Source organism: Populus alba, chromosome 4 (genome assembly GCF_005239225.2).
Source record: "Populus alba chromosome 4, ASM523922v2, whole genome shotgun sequence".
NCBI lineage: Eukaryota > Viridiplantae > Streptophyta > Magnoliopsida > Malpighiales > Salicaceae > Populus > Populus alba.
This window is the reverse complement of record NC_133287.1, coordinates 16,671,914-16,694,206: the sequence shown is the minus strand read 5'-3', so window position 1 is coordinate 16,694,206 and position 22,293 is coordinate 16,671,914. Positions and strand designations below refer to the sequence as shown.

Sequence of the window (22,293 nt, the reverse complement as noted above, 5' to 3'; positions counted from 1 at the left end):
AGGATATTTAGATTTTATGTTTTCTTAATCACTACCCACCTCCAAGTTTAATTTCTACAATTTTTTTGAGGCCAGACTACATTTCTTTTATTGTTAAAGATTAACAATTCATGGATTGGGAATAACCCAATTCTATTTTATTTTTCTCACCTAATTCAAATAGTTTTATTCAAAATTAATAATGCAACTCAAGACACAATAAATCCTAGCAATCATAATTTTTAGACCCGACCCGATGGCCGGCCCAATCCAAGACACGAGTTCCGGGTTTTAACTGGGTCCCTTGGGTCAATTCTCTTGTTTTTTAAAATCAAAACAACATCATTGTAATAAATAAAATAAAAAAAAGTCAACAGGTTGCAACTATATCTTACCATGTCACACTAAGTTTTTTTTTTTCTGTTTTTTCTTTACCCCGGTCTGTTCCAACTCTAAATTGGTCGGGTCCCAAATCAACCCATTGAGCCGGGTCGGATTTCAAAACTATACTAGCAATAATACTTCCAGCTAACTAGAACTTTTATAGATTTTCAATTAAAATTTATGTTGTCAATGTCATTTCAGTTGGCTCTTTATATCTCTAGTTGGAACAAAATTACTCTTTCAATATGGAAATGGAAATTTTGGTGTTTAATTTTGTGTTTTTTTATTTTATATGTACAATATAAATTTGTAAAAAAGTATCAAAATGTTTTGGAGTGAAGATTACTATAAACACTCTCTAATTTGCGTGTAAGCACTTTGCATTCTAATTTTTTATTTAGTCAATTTACGTATGTGATTTCACTTTATTTCAAGTGTTTAAGCCCTTTACTAATTAGTCTTCATCCAAACAAAATGTCTAAAATATAAAAAGTAAAAGGTATAAAGTATTCATATGTTTGAATCGCAGGCAGTATGTATGGAGTAATATATCCTATTCCGATTCAGATTCCCTCTTCCTAACAAATTGTTTTGTTGCACTTGACTAATTAATAAGACATACCGTAAAGCACGACGGTCAATAAAAGGCCAACTTTTATTACGTGAAATTTTAGAAAGAAAAAAAAAAAAGGTATAGGAAAACGGGACCGTTTCGCTTGAGGGTTGTATAGTTGCCGTGGTTTGGTGCTGGTAGATGATGTTGGGGCACTCTCACGTAGTTAAGCACACTCTCACATTTCCAAATTTTGATTAAAATGAATATCCTTCCGGTTTTTGTTGTGCTACTATTCGAAACTGATAAAATACATGTTTATAAATAAAATTAAAATAACAAATTATAGCGTACAAACTTTGGTCCTCTGAATTCTTCAATTCCACAAAGCAATATTCGAGGTTAATACCATTTTCTTCTTGTTGCCCGTTTTGTTAAGCTCTCACAAATGTACTCTCGTTTAATAATAGAAACTACAGCTTTAGAGATCCAATGATAATATCCCAAAAAAATCCAAAACATGCTAATGTATTAAATAATCAATTAATTTACTTTATTTTTTCTAGTAAATCTCTTAGTAATTTAATTTATTTTTTCTAACCAAGGTTACCAGTACTAAAAAAAATCCCTGACGAATAGCATCTTTTCAAACTACAACAAAATTCAGGTACAGCAGAAACATTCCAGCCAGTATCTGACCGACAATTGAAACGAGACAGAAGAATTTAAGGCTTTTAACGTACCGTTTTATTAACTAGAACGACATTTTCCAGTCTAACAAGCATGATTAAAATAACGATCACAAAGTTCGGTCGGAGCAATGAATTCCGTGCCGAAGTTCTTAATTTTTGCAAGCAACAATTATCAATTCTTACGAATCCATAACATTGCGATGCCAAAACATACGAGGATAATCCACCCCAAAAATTCGTCCCGTATTATGGCAAAAAGTATACCAAGCAAGATTGATATCTGATGGAATCTTACACATGAATTTTCAGGAAAAAGAAAAAAGAAAACAAAAGAAAAGGATCTTCCTAACGGACCTGATTTGCATGACACAAGAATGACTTTTGCTAGCTTAAAAAAATGACGAGAAAAGCTCTGCTCAAGTTAAAAGCAAATACAGTCTCCTGCAAGCCTAACTTCCCTTCCCCGTGACTTGCAACTCTTTGTATAAAGAGAGCTTTAATTGATATTACAGCAATCTGTCCATGACCTCACCTGTGGAACAAAAACAATAGCCTCCTGAATAGAAGGAGGAACAATCACTGGACTGACACCTTAGCTGCATGATACAATCTCATGAATGGCATCACCAATGGCTTCATCCTCGGATCTAACAGACAGTTTCATCGCAACATCCCTTGAACCCTCAATTCCAAACTGCAACCGTACAAGAACCTTCACATTGCCTAAGGATACACCAGAGAGTAGACACGTGTGTGACCTTGAATTGGTTGCGACAACCTCTGTTCCCTGAACAACACCCCAGAACACAAATAGAATAAAAGGATTAACATTAGAACATCAGTTAAGGGAGTTATTATAGGAACATATTTCAAATAATCACATGACTTCAAACATTAATAATATATCACAATAAAAAATATCCAAGAAGGACCCCTAATTGATAAGAATAACTTGAATTGAAGGCCTTCATTAGCATTGTGGTCCTATGCAGCTCAAATATTTCTATTCTAATCAAGAAGGCAAGTAGCGTAGTGGGATCACAGCATCAATACTCCAACAAAACAGTACTTTCCGCTCCCCAGACACAGTCCAGTTTCTTAATTCACCCTAAGAAATCAAATGGTTCGGTTCGGTTCCATTCTCATTTTTCTTTGGATAGTCAAATCTTAAGTAATTAACTAATCATCCTACAGTCACATGATGACAAACTAACCTCACAAGGCTGCATGCCAAGAAGGTTGATGACAGCACTAACAGCTTCGGCCAAGCTCTCCCTTGGGCCAAGGCCATATTCATCCACACGCTCAAAATCTTCTCCCATGCTTTCCCAAGCATTCCTGAAATTGGAGACTCCAACCTTCATCATGAAATCTGCTGCAACAATTTCAAGGTCCTCTAGTTGGTATTCATCCTCAACACCATCTTCCTCTGCCTCACCAGTACTTGGATCAACCTGGTATATAACACCCAGCACAAAAAAGTTGAACAATTATTATTCCAAGAATTAAATAGTTGGTACTGTACTGCATATCTTCCAAAAAAAAAACTTCTATTTCTCATAAAATAACTAAACTAAAAATCTAAATGAAATTTACTTCTGTGTGCAAGCAAACATTTTAAAGACAGATTGGTAGATAAACATAACAAAACAACAAAGTTGTATTCCAAAAGAGTTCCATGTACAGGAAACTTAGAAAAAGAAAATACATACATCAACAAAAGAATAAAGCACGAAAACATACCTCTTTAACAATGAACCTCAACATGTTTGTAAACTTTCCAACAGCTGTAATACCCTCAGGCTTCTCAAATGCCACAAAGGTTTGTCCAGGTGTATCATAAGGAAGAGACCGTAAAGGCTTGGATGCTACTTCTGCAAAGTCATCTGCTTCTGAAGCATCCACTATAACGGAGACCTGAAGTAGACAGAACAATTGATAAGATAGTACTAGGTGGACAGAATAGTAAATACTATTTCCAAACAAGTCATTACATTTTCCAGTAGTTGCTCAGGAATGGTGTTGGTGCAGTTGTACTGGAACACCACATGCCTATCAAATATGTGCTTAACAACATTAACTGCATATTCTGTTTCTGCTTCTGTGAGCTCCACAGGAGCTGAGGACTGTAGAGAAAAGAAGCAAAATAAGAAACAATCACATTTAATTAGTCCTCATTCAGCAATTCAAAACACAAAGTATGTCATGTGGCTAATGTGGTTTGGATATGGAACCTTGAAAAGCTTCCCAAAGTTTGAGAATTCTGGAATAGAAGAAAGAAGCCTTTCGTAAGCATCAACAGTAGATGGAGGACCAACTGGAGGAGCTCCAAGACCAGCAGGCTTTTTGCCTGGGGCTTTCTTCTCAACAAGTGGCTGAGACTTGACTTCTTTTGGAACAGAATGAATATCAAAAGGCTCCTCAGAAGGTTCCTGCATCAACAAAAAGTACATGAGATGATTTCAAGAACCAGTGCAATGCATGAGAGAGAGGAGTAAACTTACATAATTTTTCAAACTTGTCTCCAAATTCACTAGGGGAATATCCAGGTCTCCAAAGAGAAAAGTCTTAACTTCTTTATCAGTTTCAACCACCTCACCATCACCTCCTAGTGTGTTGAGATAAAGTGTTGCCCTATCACGAACCTGCAGACAAGGAAGCAGAGATTCTTCAAACAAAGAATTTTTTAATAGGTTGGATTGAGCATAATTTAACAAACAATGCACTTTTAATTAAAGGATGCTTGTGCACAAGCACACAAACACATTTGAGGACATAGACTCCAAGAGACTACAATGTATAATGTTAAAAGAATGACATACCAATTGAGATGAACTTCACAAAAGTGCATTATTCTACAGAAACTCACCTCATCATCACTGTCAAAGATACAACGTCTCAACAGGACAAAAATACGAGGCTGCAACATAAATAAACAGAAAATTAACCAATTCATGTGACTAAGCAGCCCATCTAGAGCAAAATCTCATAACAGAAATAACAGGACACAAAATGCACAACATCATGCCAGCAATACCTTCAATGCATCAACCATGGCACCAAATTTAGCCAGAGTGCTCACAGCAGCAGCCCGAACAGTAGCATTCTCAAGATGCACACGGTTGTAGATATAGCGAATATATTTGCTCGGATCAGTGGTCTTCGGGCCTTCAATCCCCAGAAAATGGAGTATCTAATAATGTGAATGGAATAGTATCTACCATAATTAGAAGAAGAAAAAAATAGAACAAGCAAAACAAGATTGATAAAACAGCATTCTATGATAGAAGAGAAATGCTACCTGTGTGGATAGATAGGTAAATTCACAATCTTCAATAAATTCACACAAATGAAGCAAACCACTTTCTTTTGCTTCGGGGATATCTCTGATGAGGATCACAATTGAATCTACAATAGCCTTTTTGTACTCAAATCCTCCTTCCTCCCTGAGAATGTTGCTTAAAAAGTTCATCCTGAAAGTAAAAATGGCTAACAACATTAGTGCAGGCCTTTTAACAAAGGATTATTTGGAATGAAATGTCCACTTTAACATATAATTTCAAACAATAAAATCCCAAAAAGTATTGCTTACAATGATCTGTACTTCAGGGGAAACTTCAAACACAGTGACCTTATGGCTTCCACAACAACAATTTTGAACTCATCGGCAATATCTGACATGAAATTTGTTATCTGCTTCATCAGGCGATCCACACTTGATTCATTTCCAGTCTTCAGTAGAGTGGTGATTGCAAGAGTGGCAATGCTTCTGTTCTGGTCTGAAATTAAACTCTCCATATCGATGTTGCAGTTAGTGACAGCCATCGGATGGGTCATGGCCACCTGCAAAACATTTCAATTCATGGTCAGCACATATGATGTGAAAATTTCCACATGAGATGATAAGAAATATATTCAGGCAATCAACATTGCTGATAATTGATCAATTTAATGTCCCATCTCTCATGCACAAACACTAACGTCCCATCTCTCATGCTCAAACACTAATGTCACAAATACTGACACTTTCACCAGGTCAAAGCTCAAAAGTTCCCACAACCCCATCACCAAAAATCTGGTTCCGCAGCTTTCTGGAAAACTACAAAAGCAAACTAAACCCCACTCCTAAGCACAAGCTATAACCCTAAGATCCAATTTACTTTGCATCAGAGCATTCAACTATATATACAGCCAGTCATAGCTTAAAGCAAAATTCATAACCTTGTTCAAAGTGCGGACGGCTGCAAATCTCAGCACAGGCTTGGAAGAGCTCAAGAAGAGCTGGAGAACAGTAATGGCTGGAGTCAGTTCTCGGCTTGTCACACCACTGAGCTCTGTAATTGCTCTGGCAGCCTCAAATATCACCATTTCTGCCTTATGGCGCAGACAACTCTCCAGAAAATCATAGAAAGGACGGTCCCCTGATTGTGTGCTAGACTCGCGAATAACCTGCAAAAAGTAATAAATTCATCATCAAAGCTCACACTAAAAGAGTAACAAGCATCAAAATATGTGTTTGACTAGAATAGACACACCTGACTAGTATAGCGTATCAAAAGGCATTGAGCCAGTGGTGAGCGAACAGTTCCCCTAGTCAAACTGGTAACCAACTTGCTAACAGCAAGTCGATCATTCTGTCGTATCTGAAAGTTTAGAAAGCACAAGAATTCTTTAATTCATTGGTATGTTTCCTTCTACCTAGAACCTCTATAGCGGTTATTTTCCCAAGAAAGCAATGAGGAAATACTAATAAGAAAATTTCAAACACAAAACAAAATTTACTTCCTGAATCTCAGCTGTTAAACAAAATATAAACTCAAGACTACAAACATCAAGGCTGCTATGCTTTGACCTTAGTAAGACCAGTAATTCAATTCTTTTTAAACGTTAAAATTTTCAAAAAAGCTCTCAAGGTGACATCACTATATCTTCACTTAAACTTCTACCAACAAAACATAGGTCACTTGTTATTTAATTTAAATCTCATAGGAGACTCCAAAATTAAGGGGGGAAATCCATCAATGCATACCTGTTGGAGCAAAGCCAGTGCATGAAATTGTACTAGGGCAGCCCTTGACTGTACAGCTTCTTGAACCTCATTACTCCACCTTTTTACAATCTCTGGGTTTGTCTGAAAAACATTAACATATATATTAGACATTTTAGAGAGGGTGTTAGAAATTAAAAAAATGGTTGCTTGGCCAAACAAGTACCTGGAGTAAATGAATCCCACTGACCAAGGCTGCACTAGCAACCACTGGATTCTTGTCAACGATTGCTTGTTTCAGATATCGCTCAATCTGGGTAAGAAGGGTTCCATCTGTTATCCGACAAAGCACACGAATGGCATTTGCTCGATACATATCAGTCTTGCTATTCATGTCCTTCATTAAGGAGCTTGTCACAATAATAACCTGTTGTAGAAAAAGAAGAAAATTGGTCAGTAACAGTGTTCATGCATCTACAAAACAAGAAAAGACTTGAAAACAAAATTAAGGCATAGCATATAACCTCATCTGCTGATGGCGATAATTCCTTTATAATCAAATACACCATTCTCCTCAGACCTAAATCTTTTGACTGGAAAAGCTTTGTCACAGAAAAGAAAACTTCTGTGGCTTCAACCTACAGATAATGCAAAACAAAATAATTCAGACGATATTCCATGTATAAGGCTTTAACATAAGATTTACAAAAGCAAATTTATCCAAACAGCTTCAATTGAATAAAAACAAAACTTTGAGAAGACAAAGGATCTTATAGCTCATAGAATAATTAAGTTTTGAGCTGTCTAGCAAAAACAAGTTACCTTAGTGAAGGAATCTCCCTGGTTCAATAGATAAAGAAGCTTTGTGATAACCTACAATCAAACAAAACAACAACTAACCCCATAAACAAACAATTCCCAATGTCACCTAAATACAAGCAGAAAAACAGGGATTAAGGCAACAAAAAGGAAAAACCTGTGAGCATCTTCTCGGATCAAGTTGAGGGTCATTAAAAACCCTAGCTTCTTGAAGAACAGCTCCCTTCTCAATACCCAAAAATGGAGAGTACTCCGCTGTCAAAAGTAAACATTACACCTTTTAAATCCTAAAGCCACCTCAACTTTCGCTCAATTAACAAAGTAGTTCTTAACAAATTTATAATTGCGAACAACAACGACTAACTAACAAGCAATTGCAAGATTCGGATCATCGATAAAACAATTCACACCATGCCGCATTAGATCAAGTGAATTTAATCAGATTTAAATAGAACCAACATCCACATTGTCATTTAGGGCTCCAAAACCACACTAAGCAAAACAAGAACCAGATCAATTAAATCAAGTAGCACAATCTCGGATCCGATTCTTAGTAAAGAAATTCACGACCAAACGCATTAAATTATCCAAAACGGAACAGATCTAGCACCTAGTTATTGATCTGGCACTAATCACCAGGGATTAAGAGATGACACCTTAAATTTAATCAATATACTAAATCGAATAACAAAAACGGTAACAGAAATGGTTTCGGGTCGTGCAAAAAAAAATCAGCGAGTTATTGAGAATCAAAAGAAACGGAATCACCTTCATCGTCGCGATCATCGTCTTTTTTCACGAGAGGTTGTGCCATCGCTAATTACGTTATTAAATTGCAGGATCTGTGATTTATTGTCTCACTAAGAAGGCACAAGTGAAATTTTAGAAGAGAGTGCTCTCTCTCTCTCTCTCTCTCTCTATCTCTCTGTTATTTGCCCTGCCCTCTGTGTGTATTGAGCTATGAAGAGGAGCGGGTTTAATCTGATGAGAGTGAGCCTTGTGGAGTCTGTTAGAAGTAATAGTATCTAACTAATCAAAGAAAGCCACGTTGACAGTGGATTTTTTTTTCCATTTTTAACCTCGGTATTTTGAGGTGGGTTACCAATCGCCCCTCACCAGCTTGTTGTTTCTTTTAGTTTGGGAGACTGAGGGCGATGCTGATTTTCATGGAGCAAAAAAAGGGAAGCTTATAAGTGTATTGTAAAAAATTATTAATTAATCGAAATCCTAAAAAATATTAGTAATGATAATTGTCAATCTCCAAATTAAAACAATGAAAAATGAATTAAAAAAAATCAAAATAAAAAAAAAAAGTCATAAAAAATACCAGCAAACACAGATGATGAAATTGAAAAAAATCATGATTATAGGTTTAATGATAAAATTAAAATTTGATAAAATGACTAAGAATAAAATATATATATATATATATATATATATATATATATTAAAGGACTAAACCTTAAATATCATCAAATATTGAATTGAAAAAAAAAAATTTCAAGGCTTTAAATTTACAAAAATAATCTAAATTAAAAATGAAAAATCAAGAAAGTGGTGACCAAATCTTGAAAAAATCAAAATCAAAATATAGTATTTAAAAGCTATGCTCGACTCGACAAGTTACTAGTGACCTATGGGATCCAGAGCTTAGACCAACTCCAGTTTCAAAAGAAACAGCACAAAAAACATTTGATTTGTTTAATTTAAAAGCAAAAATCCTCATTTTGCTAAGAAAGAAAAAGCTCTAGATAACTTCTAATTTTTTTCAAAACAAATAAAAAATCTCATAGAAAGTGGAAAGAAAAGGTAGGGAAACTTCTCTTGATGAGACCAAAAAAAATTAGCTAAAAAAATGAGAAAAAACCAGGTAAATTTAAGTCAACCTTCCAAACCCAAATTAATCTTTTAAAATCACAAAGCATTAAATCTCACACCTATATTTAACTAAGAAGCTCAATATAAAACAAATTTAATGTTGAAAGGTGAGATTAATTAAATTAAATTAAAATTATTAAAAGCAAGGTCTAGTAAGGAGCACAAAAAAATAAGGTAGTACCAAGCCAATTTAATATTTAATGGTGAAATAAATTAATTTAATACAATAAAAAAAATCATTTTAAAAGAGGTAGATCTAGAAAAGACAAAAAAAAAAACTCGAGATAACCCGTGTTACTCTTAAAAAATAAAAAAAGTCCCAAAAAAAATAGAAAAACATATCGGATAATGAATAAAAAAAAAGATATTATAAAAAGAAATGAAAAAAAATCCAAGAAAGCCAGGGCAACCTGCCTCGGACTAATATCTCAAACTCATAATTTGTTAAGCTTCAAACCCGGGTTCAATTAAGAAGGTTAATACTCATTAATTTAATGTTGAAGTATGAAATCATAAAATAAAATTAAACTAAAAAATTTTAAAGTTTAAAAAATATTTAGAAAAAAAAAACCAAGAAGAGTGAAATTGGAAAACAAACTTCTAATTCTATAAACCATTTTAAATAAAATGAATAGAAATTAAAATAATGAAAATTAAATTAAATACATGAAAAAATCAATTGAAATGAAATTAAAAAAATAAATCTAATTTATTAAATTATTTTATATAAAAAAATACTAGTCAAAAGACCAAGGATGAAATCTGGAAAATAAAAAAACCAAGTGGAGGGTTGCATTTATTTTTTTTAATGATCAAATTTCAAAGATTTCAGGAGAAATAAAATTAAAAACAATTTTTTTATAAATTATTCAAACAAAACAAATATTAATAAAAAAATTAAAAATCAAATTTAAAGATAAAACTAATTAAAGGGCTTATTATATTTGTTTTTGGACAGTGCACTTTCCTAGGATGAGAAAAAAATAGAATTTGTTGTTGAAAGCAAATCAAAGACGAAGAAAAAGCATGTGCTGCTCGATCAAAAGTAGGTATCGTCGAGAGAGAATTCCATTGCCACCTTAAAAATCACCATTTTACCATGTAAATTATCAACAACTGCCGCCACAAATTTATTTTACTGGAGGTTAAATTAATTATTTAGATAATATTTATAACCAGTAAAATACACAACTCCTCTCTTAATTTAACAATTACACAAAAAATAAAAATAAAAATACTTGTATACCCGTTTTCTTTTTTCTGTTTTTAGCTTCGAAAAGAGGATTAATGGTGGGCCCTGACCAGCGGTAACATTGTCTATGGATGTAAGTTTGGGTGGGCTTGAATTATTGGTTATTTGGGCTCACCAGTTTTGGACTTTTGATTCCTTGCCTAAATGTGTAAGCTCGATAGTGCATCATCTAATATTTCTTATCAAATTCACTTCGAAAAGAAAAATTACTGCCAGTAATTTCGTCTAGCAAGGAGAATTTTAAGAACGGTAATTGAAATTATTTGAAAGTGAACTGAGAGAGAATCTTTCAATAAATTTACCATGATTAGTCCATGTATAAATGCCGAATGCTGTGCATTGTCATTAGTGATCTTTTATTCCATAAATATACATGTGAATGCATGTTATTTTGTTGCGATGCCAATTTGATTTTACAATTTCTTACCTTAAGAATATTCCGGGAAACATGAGTCCAGAAGCAGTCAATTGGAAAAATTTCCAACCAATTTTTTTTTTTTTCATGTTTTACAATATTTATTGTCAATATTTTTCCTTAGATTTTTAGGCTTAAAAATAATTAAATTTGGAGATTAAACGTTATAAATGCTACTTCAAAATTTATAGACTCCTAACTCCAAAATATTGAAAAACAATTCGTCATAGATAGCGCAACTTAAAATGATGAAATATTTGTTGAGTTATGTTACTGTTTTAATGGAAGAGATATAAACAATGAAGGCAATTAAAATAATATAGAAAATAAGATTGAGAAATAATTGCATTTGGTAGCTACGTACATGATAAAATGATATCATGTTTGGTTATAATAGATAAGACAAAATAAAATAAGAAAAGCTTACTTTACCATTAATATGTATTGTTATCAAAATTATTATAAAACAATGATTAATTTGACAGGTTGATCTAGAGTCTAAATTGATTCGAGTTTAAAAAAAAATAAAGAAATTATTGATTTAACTTGACTTGAATTAAAAACATTAGTCAAGAATCCATTGACTTTTTTTTTTTAATTTTAAAAAAAATAAGAACTTAAGGTCAATCGAGCTAAACCTCTTGACTTATGATGTAAACCTTGTCTTTGATAGATTCTCGAGTCGAGTTTTAAAATTATGATAATAAGTATTTTTATTCGTATGTTAACTTAGGTTAACCCATGTTAATCCTCCTGACTTGTGACTTGATACTTACCCCCGAGTTGAATTTTAAAACTACAAAAATAACATTTTTTATCCTTATATTGACCCGGGTCAACCCAGTATGACCCTTTAATCCGTGACCGCGACCTTGTCCTAAATTGATCTCAAATCAAGTATTAAAACTATAATAATAACCCCTTTAATTTTATATTAATCTAGGTCAACTTGGGTTAATCCTCCTAATACGTAACTTTTAACTATAGTTGACTCTCAAGTTGGGTTTAAAATTATGATGATAATCATTTTTTTTTTTATATTGACTCGAGTTAATAATCAACCCACTCATGACTTGGGCCTTGACCCAAATCGACCCTCGAATTGGGTCTTAAAACTATGATAATATTCATTTTTATTCTTACGCTGATTGGGGTTAACCAAACCTATGACCCGAGCCTCGATTAGTGACCCGAGATTTTTTCTAAATAAACTCTTGAGTTTGGTTTTCAAATTACGATAATAATCATTTTTATTCTTACATGTCTTAGTTTGATAATTTTGAAATTAAAAGGTTTTTTACAATGATATTTTATTAATAAAAAAGTAATAATTATTATTTCCAGGACATGTCCCCTTTGAATCTTCTTGTTTTAGAAATATATAAATTATCTCCAAAACTATCACAGAAACATATTTATTTTTATGTCTCTATATCTTAAACCAAACACATTTCTATTTACACCATCTCCATCCTTTTTTGTTTAAGAGTAACAGGTGAACATAACAGTAACCAACACACTACCTTATAATTAAGAGTGGCGAGTGGTTGATTTTATCATGTTAATTTATGTGACAATGAATTAATTTAATTTTATTTCAAAACAGTATTATTTTAGCTTTTTAGATAAAAATAACATTGTTTTGAATTAAAAATAATAATTGAAGTCCTCTTGCTTGGTTTTGTTAAGTTGTGAGTTGATCATTAGACCAAGAATTTGATCATGAAAACTTTTTAAATAATTTTTAAAATAAATTCTTTATAAATGATTAAATATGTGTTTAATATTGTAGAAGTTTTTATATTTATGGTTTGAAAAAAGATATTTTTTAAAAAAGCAATAAATTATAGATTTTTTAAACTCAAGTTCTTATCATGTTCTAAGATGAAAAATAAGTTTAGCCAATTAAAACCAAATAATTTTTTAAAACGATGGTCATTCTATATCCGGAGTGTCAAATAAACCTTAAATAAGTATTTATTTTCAAAACATTAAATAATTACTTTAAAATATTTTTAGATGATTTTAATATATTAATATATTAATATTAAAATATATTATTTTAATCCATTATTAATTAAAAAGCACTTTATATATTAAAATATCATACACACAGCCGTTCCAAAACAAAATAATAATAAAAAAAATAATCAATTTGATTCCATAAATTACAGGTCACTACCAGCTTTCCGTGACCAAGCAGCCTAATAAACTAGAAAAGTCCGACCGTCTCATCAGAACTTAAAAGAAACTCCCCCTTCTCCTCCGTTGTAGGAGTATTTAACACACAGAGAGTATCTACTTGGTGCTCTTACGCAGTGCACAGACAAAAAGAGAAAAGCAGCTATTTAATCTCTTTCCTTCTCTTCTAATTTTCAGAAACCTAACACACAGATCGATCGGTTAAAACAAAGATGCCTTCCCGTAGAAGAACTCTCTTGAAGGTTATCATCCTCGGCGACAGCGGGTCAGTCACCTCACCTGCCTCTTTCTCTCTCTATATTTCTGTTCGATTCTGAACTCTAGGGTTTGCTTGTAAAATTAGGCTGATTTTTGCAGATCCTAAATTTCAATTTGATCAGTAAAACTTTTTATCTGGTTGGTTGAATTATATGTTATTTTAATTCTCATATACTCGCAATTTCTTAGATTTTTTTTAATAACTGATGTATTTCTGAATAACTTTGAATTTTTGTGGCTGTTTTAGATTATTTTCAATGAAGTAATATAGTTTGTTTGCGATCTGCAGGGTAGGAAAGACCTCTTTGATGAATCAGTATCCTTCAAACCTCGCGGTTATCTCATCAGTAATTATTTTGTAGTAGAAAATAAAATCTGCATTGCAATGTTACACGTGTATACTGTTTTTTTGGGGGTTTTCCCTTTGACGTAATGATTTTAGATATGTAAATAAGAAGTTTAGCAATCAATACAAGGCGACAATTGGAGCGGATTTTTTGACTAAGGAAGTTCAGTTTGAAGATAGGCTCTTCACTTTACAGGTTGGTAGTGCTAGTTTATATTGTTGGTTTGAGTTGGATTTCGGTAATGTAGTGAAGTGTTTAAACTTTAAAGAGTTGTTAGGTGAGTTTTTTTATGTGCTTACTTGTCTTTTGTTTGTTGATTGCAAGTCAACCTATCAACTTGGTGATTAGACTTTAAATGAAGTTAGACTGACAATGCAAAATTCTATTTCACATCACGGTGTGCTGAATTGGAATGGTGCTGTGATTTAGTTTGGTAGTTTGTGAGTGCAAAATGAAAATGATTTGAATTGAACAGAATTCACCATATTATCCTTAATAGAATACATGTCGTTGGAATTTATTATAAAGTTCACATAGAATTTGGTGTTAATTGGATTTCAAATGGGGTCTAAGTTGATCACTGCTCCTACCACTTTGTGGAAATGCTTCCCATATTGATTACTGCCTGCTTTTTGTGCCCTACAACATTAGGTTGTCATTCTGCTTGTTCCAAAACTGATTATTGTTTATTCTCTGCAAGTCTCCATGCATTATAGCAGGCACAAAAAATTCTTGGGATTGCCAAATATGCCATTGGATTACGAGTCAATCTTCCTATGTGTCTCTAACTCCTTGACTGTTTTGCTGTACCCAAACATTTATCATGCCTCCTTTTATTTTGGCAGATTTGGGATACTGCTGGGCAGGAAAGATTCCAAAGCCTTGGTGTTGCTTTCTATCGTGGTGCTGATTGTTGTGTCCTTGTATATGATGTCAATTCGATGAAATCTTTTGACAATCTTAATAATTGGAGGGAAGAATTCCTCATTCAGGTATTCCTTTACTTATTTTCAATCTTGCATAAAAGCATATCTAACAAAATCCATGATTTTCTTAGTTGATGTTGATTTGTGACAATAATTTGAGAAACTTTTTGCAGGCAAGTCCTTCAGACCCAGAGAATTTCCCATTTGTTGTTCTTGGAAACAAGGTCGATGTGGATGGTGGGAATAGCAGAGTGGTATGTGCTTTGAGCGTGTCAAACAAAACCCCCCCTGTTTCTATTTTTCGTTCTGTAGAAAAACAAATGCTTCTTGTGATTTGCAGGTTTCAGAGAAAAAGGCACGGGCATGGTGTGCTTCGAAAGGGAATATCCCTTACTTTGAGACCTCTGCCAAGGAAGGTGTTAATGTGGAGGAAGCTTTCCAATGCATAGCAAAGAATGCCCTGAAGAGTGGAGAAGAGGAAGAAATGTAAGTTTAAAAAAATAACCATATCCATTTGCACGGCTCATCCTCTATTACGCTTTTAGTGAATGACATTGACTAGTCTGATAAATTTCTTATATCATTAGAGTTCGACGTTAAACTGCAATGCTTCCTCATTTTGTTGAGCAATTAGCCTGTAAGAGTGCAGAATATTTGATTCGATGACCATATAAAAGCAATGCATCTTGACTTGTTAACAGCTACAACTTCGTTTTTCTTAAACATTGAATAATCTGTCTGTTATCTTATTGAACAATGTTAATTACTACTGATGTCACTCGACTTTTCTGTTTCCCGTGGCAAATTTTGTGGCATGAAGATACTTGCCAGACACCATTGATGTTGGAAGCAGCAGTCAGCCTAGGTCAACGGGATGCGAGTGCTAAATTATAGCCTGTTTCTTCGGCAGCAATAAATGATCTTTACTATTGCTACAAACAATTGCGCTGATTTTAGCCATTCTTATTGTTATATCGAGACTGTAAATTACATGTTTGTGGGAAAAACCCGCCCCTTAGTGTTGGACGTGGTGCCTTTTGTGTAAAAACTGCTATGATTTGTTCATCTTATGTTTGATTTCTTTCCGGGCACAAAGCGATCTCGTCATGTTACTATTACAAGATGCTTACCTTTTCAATCAAGATACTTGTTTCGAGGAACTTTTAAAATTTAAGTTTGTCCTGGATTTTAGGAATGCGGTTTTTCAAAATTTGAATTCTCTTTGTTTAAAATTAAACTTTTTTATATTTGTTAAAAATAATTTTAAAAAGATTAAAAAAATATTATTTTAATATATTTTTAAATACCAATTGCTATATTCCTAACAACATAACCCGTGATCAACTGGAACACTGCACTACACATTTAGAAGCTGTTGGCACTGTGGTCGTTTTTTGCAAAAAATCAATGCTAGTTCGGTTTGTATTTTCTAGATCATTTTGATGTGCTGAGACATGCTTTTTCAGCATGAAAAATTATTTGAAAAACAACCGCTCACTCCCATAGACCACACTCCCAAATTCTGTTAAACCTATACCGAACAGAAACGTAGATCACGTGGAAGCATCTGCATCAATTTGTGAATCCCAATTATCTTTTTCTTAGATCGGACGGCCTACAAGAGAGAAGTCATGCTAGTTATCTATGTCTAACATTTAGAAGATACTTTTATGAATTCAACCATCAGCAAAATCTCACGGTACAAGTCATCATGCTTTTCATTCTCACATAATTCTGAGTTGAGATGAATGGGTCCAATGCTCTTGCAATATACCGTGGAGTTACTAGTAAAGCTCCATCCCCACTTTTTTTTTTTTTTTAATTACAGTGACAATAGTGCTTCAAACGAGAAGATTGCAAAAGACACCAGCCCTTTTTTTCCCAGGAGACTGCAGAGCACGAAATGCCATCTAATATAGGACACATACTTGCTGCACAGTAATAGTACCGCAACAGGAGACAAACTGCGCCCTCATGACCTTCCAAAAAATTAACTGCATAACAGATGGAAAAAGGTATTAGAGCTTAGTCAAGTCTCTACACTGCTAAGATACAGAAGAAACAGGAGCAGAAAATAAGTATTTTTAGGTGGCTTTGGACATGCAAGTAAAACGAAATTCACGTTATACAGCTATGAGATGGAACTGTGACAGGATATCAAATGCAACAACGCGAGTCAGTAAAACACAGAAACGAGCACTCACTTGATAAAACTAGTCATAGCTGACTGGGTATAAGAATCAATGCAGTTCTATTCACACGCATTCTGAGGAAAGACTACTTTGTTCCAATTGAAGAAATTTTGTCCTGACTAGAAGGCCGAATTGAATTTCCTGCTGTAGTCGTTGTTGACACAAATGTTCCAGAAGGGGTAGGAACCAATGTACCCATCGGTGTTGAAATTGGTGGCCTTTGGGCAGCCATGTTCATTGGTGGTCTCGGAAACGTGTTTGCATAGTTCATTGCAATTCTGTTGGAAGGTAATGATTGTGGCATTGCTCTAGATGAAGGTGGTAAACCAAGTCGGGCTGCAATTATCTGAGCTCGTTCTTGGTAAAGTCTCTGCCTTGACCTGTCCAGTTGCTCCCTCACCCTCATTATTACACTATCCATTTCATTAAAGAAAGCCAGCTTGGTTTCCAACTTAAGTAACTGCAACATATGGAATCATCCACAAGGTCACACTTCTATGGACAATGATAGAATACAGCATAGAAAGCCAACTGGGCTGTAGAAATACCTGCTTCTCAATCAATGAGGCAGCAAGTTCCCGAATTTGGTCCTCTTCCTGGTTTGCAAGAAGTTTTGCCTTCACTGCTGCTGCTGAGAGAGCTGAAACTGCAGCACGCTTCAGTTTATCAATGTTATTGTCATCTTTAATCACTTCACTATCAGGCTTCTCTTTCTTGCTGTCTTTTGGAACCTCATCTGCAAAGGGACAGAAAAATTAAGAACATGCAATCATAATGGAAAAAATCTCCCAGCCAAAAAATCAAAATAACCATTGCACATCAGAAGCACCATGGTGTCAAAAATTCTCCCACCAAGATCTCGAATAGACCTCCTTTGATGCTCAATTCAAGTGCAGATGATGCAAAAGAATGATATACAAGTTTTAGCATGCACCCAGAATAATTTGCAAAATTCCTGAACTTATCCAGTTAAAGCTTTGAGAATACATCACTGTTTCTTTCTCTCTCTAACCATAACCACTGACAAGACTTTCTACAAACATTAAATGCCCACTGAATTAGATGCCCACTGAACTCCATCCCAGTCATTTATTTTCAATCATATCCACGATCCCTTTAGAACATACATATTTCCTCCCCAAATCTAACCACAAGCACGCACAGAGAGAGAGGGAGGGAGAGGAGGGAGGACCTGCAGTGGCTCCACTTTCAACCTTTGGATTTGAGGGCTCGTTCACTTCTGAAGGCTGTGAAGATGACATGTCTACATCAGCTGTTGCCTCTGTAGTTTGAGACTGCTCTCCTGTTGCATTTGATTTCACTGGTTGCTGTGACCCATTGTTGTCTGCAGGCAGAGAATCAGACACCATGTCCACGTCCTTTGACACATCAACAGCTTGAGAGGGTTCATCAACTGACAATGATTGAGAACGCCCATTCTTTTCTGGAGGCTTCAAATTTGACACCATATCCACATCCTTAGCCACCTCTGTAAGCTGAGAATGCTCTTCAGCTGAAGATACTTCCAGTGGTTCCTTCCCGGAGCTTGGTGGACACCCTGACTTGGGCGGTATCTCATCTGATTCCTTTACAATACTTGGTGTGTGGTCCTTAGGTAACTCTGAATTGCTAGATTCCTTTGATCTACCAGGTTCAACTTCCTCCTGAGTAACCACTATCTCTCCTCCGTTTACAACATCTACTTTATCTGGGAATTCACCTTTTGAAGAATCCAGAGGTTTCTTCTCTTCAGGAATGGAGTCTTCAACTTTCTTGTCACTGTAATCATCTGACAAATCTTTTTTGTCTATACCTGAGGTAGGGCTATTCCCTTTCTGGCTTTTTCCCTCCTGCTTGTCCTTTAGAGCATCCTGATCAGCCATTTCAGTAGCAACACTGCAAATCTCTTACTCGCATAAGACACAGACCCAGGAATTGCAAAGAAAATTAAGTTCCAGTAAAAGTTCACATACCAATCACTGAAAGATGGTTTCTTTCTCTCATCTGGTGGATCTTCCAGGAGAAAGCAATGCCTTGATGCCAGCTGCATGCCAGGAGAATTGCTAGACAAGGATTTCAAAGAACTGCAGGCTGAAGCAGTAGCGACATCAGGTCCCACCAATCTTGCCAGAAACGATGCCTATAGAAGAAAGGAACCCATCAGTTGAATGATATTAGCTGCGTTTTTTAACATGCTAACGCATACAATGCCATAAGCCTCAAGGTTAATCCTTTATATACTTTTATCTGCAAATAAAAACTTTTGAAGTAAATCACATTGTTTTCTGCATGCTAACATTCAACTTACCAAAGCCATGACAGGATTTCCAACTTCAGAAAATGAAAGTCGGTTTTCAGGAGTTGGGGAATAGCCAACAGCTTCAAATGCTTCTGTAAGAGCCCTGAGTGCAATATTTTCACCCATTTCCTCACCAGCCTTCACTCCACTGACATCTTCTGATTTTGAAGTTTCCTGACCATTAATCACCTCACCTCCCTGACAAACTTTTACTCCACTCGTATCTTCTGGTTTTGAAGCTTCTTCCATTGGCACAGTCAGTTGTTGATCCTCATCAGCACCTGTTTTACTCTCACTTGTATCATGGACATCTTTAGGGGCAGATGTGTCATCAATGGTTGCATCAGCATCTGCTGTTTCTTTAGAGGTGCCATCCATATCATTGGCGCAGTCAAAAAAGGCATCCTCAATTGGCATTTGAACAAAGTGCAATATACACTGAGCCTTTGTTTTTGTGGCAACATGTTCTGCAATCTCATTCCAGTTTTCTTTATAGAGTTCCAATGCTTCAAGAAGAAGTAGAGTCTCTTGATCTGTCCACTTTCCACCACTTACACCAGCAGCCTCAGCAGGCTCCATGAGAATAAAATCTGATGAGGACATGTTTGAGCCAAACTTTCTATTATTAAAGCAATCGGCACATAAATCATAATCTGCCTGTCCAAAAGGAATAAAATTAGAAAGAATGCAATATATAAAAGAGTAAAAAATGGGAGAAACTAAAATTTGGCAAGCATCTGTAGCCCCATTTCATGTATCATATCACTGTTGTATAATCTGTAAAAAACTAACATTTGGCATGTGCTTCTATCCTCTTTTAGATCCAAGCTACTTACTAAGAGAGATTCTGTACTTCACAAACAATTGAATTCAAATGGTGCAGGATTAAGGGAGTGTTTAGGACAATGGTAGAGATTCAAAGTATTTTTCGATTGGAAATGCATATAATATTATTTTCTTTTTTTAAAAAAAATTATTTTTAATATTAGCATATTAAAACGATCGAAAAACATATAAAAAAAATAATTTAAGCAAAAAAACGTTTTAAATAATTTGCAAAACTGCGGTTGAACCGCAGCGCCAAACATCCTCTAAAACCAACAAATTCTAGGGAAGAACCAACCTCCTTCTGGCAATGATAGCGCTTGCGCGAGCAATCAGCTGAACAAGAATTGCAGTGGTACTCAACAGATGGCCCCTCAAGCTTAGCCAACTCTTCAGCAATTGCCGACTCAGGAAACAATCTAGATGGTGTAGTTGGAGCTGTGAAGTTAGGTTTAGTAACAACAGGTGGACATGTTTGAATGGCTTCAAAGCGAAACAACTTTTCAAGTGACAAATCTTTCTTTGCTGCTCCATCACCATCGGCGTTTGTAACAGAATCTAATTGTAATGGATGAAAGTTAATTAATCCCCAATAGTCCAAGAACTCTAACACCTCTTGCCTCGCTTCTGAGTCTGAAACTTCAAGTTCTGATAAATCTTTCACTTCAATAAGATTGTTTGGATTTGCATGAAACTTCTTCATAATCCAATTACGTATATCTAAATAGGTGTCAGGTGTCCGGCTTTGGGACTTCCCATTAAAGAATGAAGGCAGTAAACGCTCCTCAAGCGAGTGAATTTGTGTCCATGAAAACCAACCTGTAATCCAAAAGGGACGAAACCAAAAACTCATTTTCTGTCTCGACTAAACAATTCGCTCACTTAATTTTCACAAGAATTTTAAAATTTCCACATAAACAAAACGCAGAATTTCTCACATTCTCAATTCATGAACAACAGTACAAAAGGCACAAAACTTGACCTAAAAAACCCTGAAATTCAAGAATTCTCATAACTGCAGCCAATACATACACCAAAACCTCAAAATTCACATTTTCTCAGAAACCAGACTCAAATTAACAAAATTTTCCCAGAAAACACACAGGAATTTAAACTTCCACCACTTACCACAATGACTAGGCACAACATGAGCATTAGAATCACGAGATCTAATAACCTCAAACTCTGCTTCAATTTCTGCTTGCAATTCCTCCACCCTACCCCTCCTCTCCTCCTCCACCACCGCAGCAGCATCCGGCACCGCCGCAACTACCTTCTGTTCGATCTTCACGCCTGCTGAAGGCGCCAAAGAAGCCAAGATGCTAGGGATTTGTCTCGCTCTAGTCAACGGACCGTTATGGATCGAGAGATTAGAAATTCCAGCTTTCTCGCGAGTGAGTCGTTTCGATGGTAGAGGCGAGGAGAGAGAGTTTGAAAGTGGATTTGCTTTCCTTTTGTGCCCTCCAGCCCGGCGCCTTGAAGTTGCCGGTTCAAATGACGCCGGCGAGTCGGCAAAGCTCCCCGCCGGTTTCTCCTCCATTCGTGATTGATTTTGAGGGTTTTTTTTTTAGTTAGTGAGTGAGGGAGATGCGCTCCATTTCTGTGGATTATTATTGGCATTGAGGAATTTTTACTTCCACATAGTGAAGCGTTTTTAATATTTTGAATAAAAAAAAACATGTTGATTACTGGGGTTTTGTTTTTTAGTCGATTCAGTCCTTTTACTTCATTTTTAGTTAATCTGGAACACTTTTTTTTCCCCCCGATTTGTGATGGATCAAGCTCCTTTATCCATCTCCTTCCTTCCAATTTATGCTTCCATATTTATAAATATAAGTGAATGGAAGGAATTGGTCATTATTAAGTAATTAATTTAAATGAATAGGGTTTGATTTTATAAAATATATATTAGGGAGGCTGATCATGAATATCAATATTTAAAGTATCATGTAAGTATTTTAAATATTATAATACAAAGTGTTATTTTTATAATTATTTTTTATTTAAAAATATATCAAAATGATTTTTTAAAATTTTTTATGTTTTGATATTAACACATTAAAATAATTAAAAAATATAAAAAAAGTTAATGTGATATTTTTTTATTTAAAAATATTTTAAAAATAGCAACTAAACACATTGCCTTCAGATTAGCAGTGATGGATAATATTATTTTCTTTTTTTAACAAACAACCCCCCCCCCTCTCTCTCTCTCTAGAATACCCGGGAAATGAAATCCTTTATTGTCCTTTGCATGTGCATCCTTTTTACCCGCGTGAAAAATT

General features: G+C 34.8%; 3 protein-coding genes across 3 annotated transcripts; 1 reads left to right on the top strand and 2 right to left on the bottom strand.

Annotated features, from left to right (window-relative positions):
• Positions 1–1,819: 1,819 nt before the first annotated feature.
• On the bottom strand, positions 1,820–8,366 carry LOC118039770 (coatomer subunit gamma). The gene is made up of 18 exons (XM_035046565.2): positions 8,183–8,366; positions 7,572–7,669; positions 7,418–7,468; positions 7,120–7,233; positions 6,822–7,022; positions 6,638–6,739; positions 6,144–6,251; positions 5,830–6,057; positions 5,201–5,451; positions 4,910–5,081; positions 4,646–4,801; positions 4,478–4,528; positions 4,113–4,253; positions 3,843–4,040; positions 3,603–3,734; positions 3,352–3,525; positions 2,823–3,062; positions 1,820–2,395 (listed from the first exon to the last, which is right to left on the bottom strand). The coding sequence occupies exons 1-18, from the start codon at positions 8,226–8,228 to the stop codon at positions 2,201–2,203; spliced, it is 2,658 nt and encodes an 885-aa protein (XP_034902456.1). The 5' UTR covers positions 8,229–8,366; the 3' UTR covers positions 1,820–2,200.
• Positions 8,367–13,149: 4,783 nt separating this feature from the next.
• Positions 13,150–15,773, top strand: LOC118039771 (ras-related protein Rab7). The gene is made up of 7 exons (XM_073408491.1): positions 13,150–13,426; positions 13,709–13,735; positions 13,862–13,961; positions 14,612–14,758; positions 14,866–14,946; positions 15,033–15,178; positions 15,513–15,773. The coding sequence occupies exons 1-7, from the start codon at positions 13,374–13,376 to the stop codon at positions 15,577–15,579; spliced, it is 621 nt and encodes a 206-aa protein (XP_073264592.1). The 5' UTR covers positions 13,150–13,373; the 3' UTR covers positions 15,580–15,773.
• Positions 15,774–16,330: 557 nt separating this feature from the next.
• On the bottom strand, positions 16,331–21,610 carry LOC118039773 (SWI/SNF complex subunit SWI3D). The gene is made up of 8 exons (XM_035046567.2): positions 21,137–21,610; positions 20,307–20,827; positions 19,193–19,840; positions 18,858–19,024; positions 18,077–18,780; positions 17,433–17,620; positions 16,897–17,344; positions 16,331–16,686 (listed from the first exon to the last, which is right to left on the bottom strand). The coding sequence occupies exons 1-7, from the start codon at positions 21,546–21,548 to the stop codon at positions 16,970–16,972; spliced, it is 3,015 nt and encodes a 1,004-aa protein (XP_034902458.1). The 5' UTR covers positions 21,549–21,610; the 3' UTR covers positions 16,331–16,686; positions 16,897–16,969.
• Between the last annotated feature and the right edge of the window lie 683 nt (positions 21,611–22,293).

Excerpts from the sequence above, each read along its gene's own strand:
- LOC118039771 (XM_073408491.1), top strand. The coding sequence starts at position 13,374 with ATGCCTTCCCGTAGAAGAACTCTCTTGAAGGTTATCATCCTCGGCGAC. Across the intron at positions 13,427-13,708 it reads ATCATCCTCGGCGACAGCGG|GGTAGGAAAGACCTCTTTGA; the intron begins GTCAGTCACCTC and ends TGCGATCTGCAG. Across the intron at positions 13,962-14,611 it reads ATAGGCTCTTCACTTTACAG|ATTTGGGATACTGCTGGGCA; the intron begins GTTGGTAGTGCT and ends TTATTTTGGCAG.
- LOC118039770 (XM_035046565.2), bottom strand. The coding sequence starts at position 8,228 with ATGGCACAACCTCTCGTGAAAAAAGACGATGATCGCGACGATGAAG. Across the intron at positions 4,529-4,645 it reads CCATGGTTGATGCATTGAAG|CCTCGTATTTTTGTCCTGTT; the intron begins GTATTGCTGGCA and ends TTTATGTTGCAG. Across the intron at positions 4,041-4,112 it reads AGACAAGTTTGAAAAATTAT|GAACCTTCTGAGGAGCCTTT; the intron begins GTAAGTTTACTC and ends TTGTTGATGCAG.
- LOC118039773 (XM_035046567.2), bottom strand. The coding sequence starts at position 21,548 with ATGGAGGAGAAACCGGCGGGGAGCTTTGCCGACTCGCCGGCGTCATTT. Across the intron at positions 19,025-19,192 it reads GAAATCCTGTCATGGCTTTG|GCATCGTTTCTGGCAAGATT; the intron begins GTAAGTTGAATG and ends TTTCTTCTATAG. Across the intron at positions 17,621-18,076 it reads TGAAAGTGGAGCCACTGCAG|ATGAGGTTCCAAAAGACAGC; the intron begins GTCCTCCCTCCT and ends GTCCCTTTGCAG.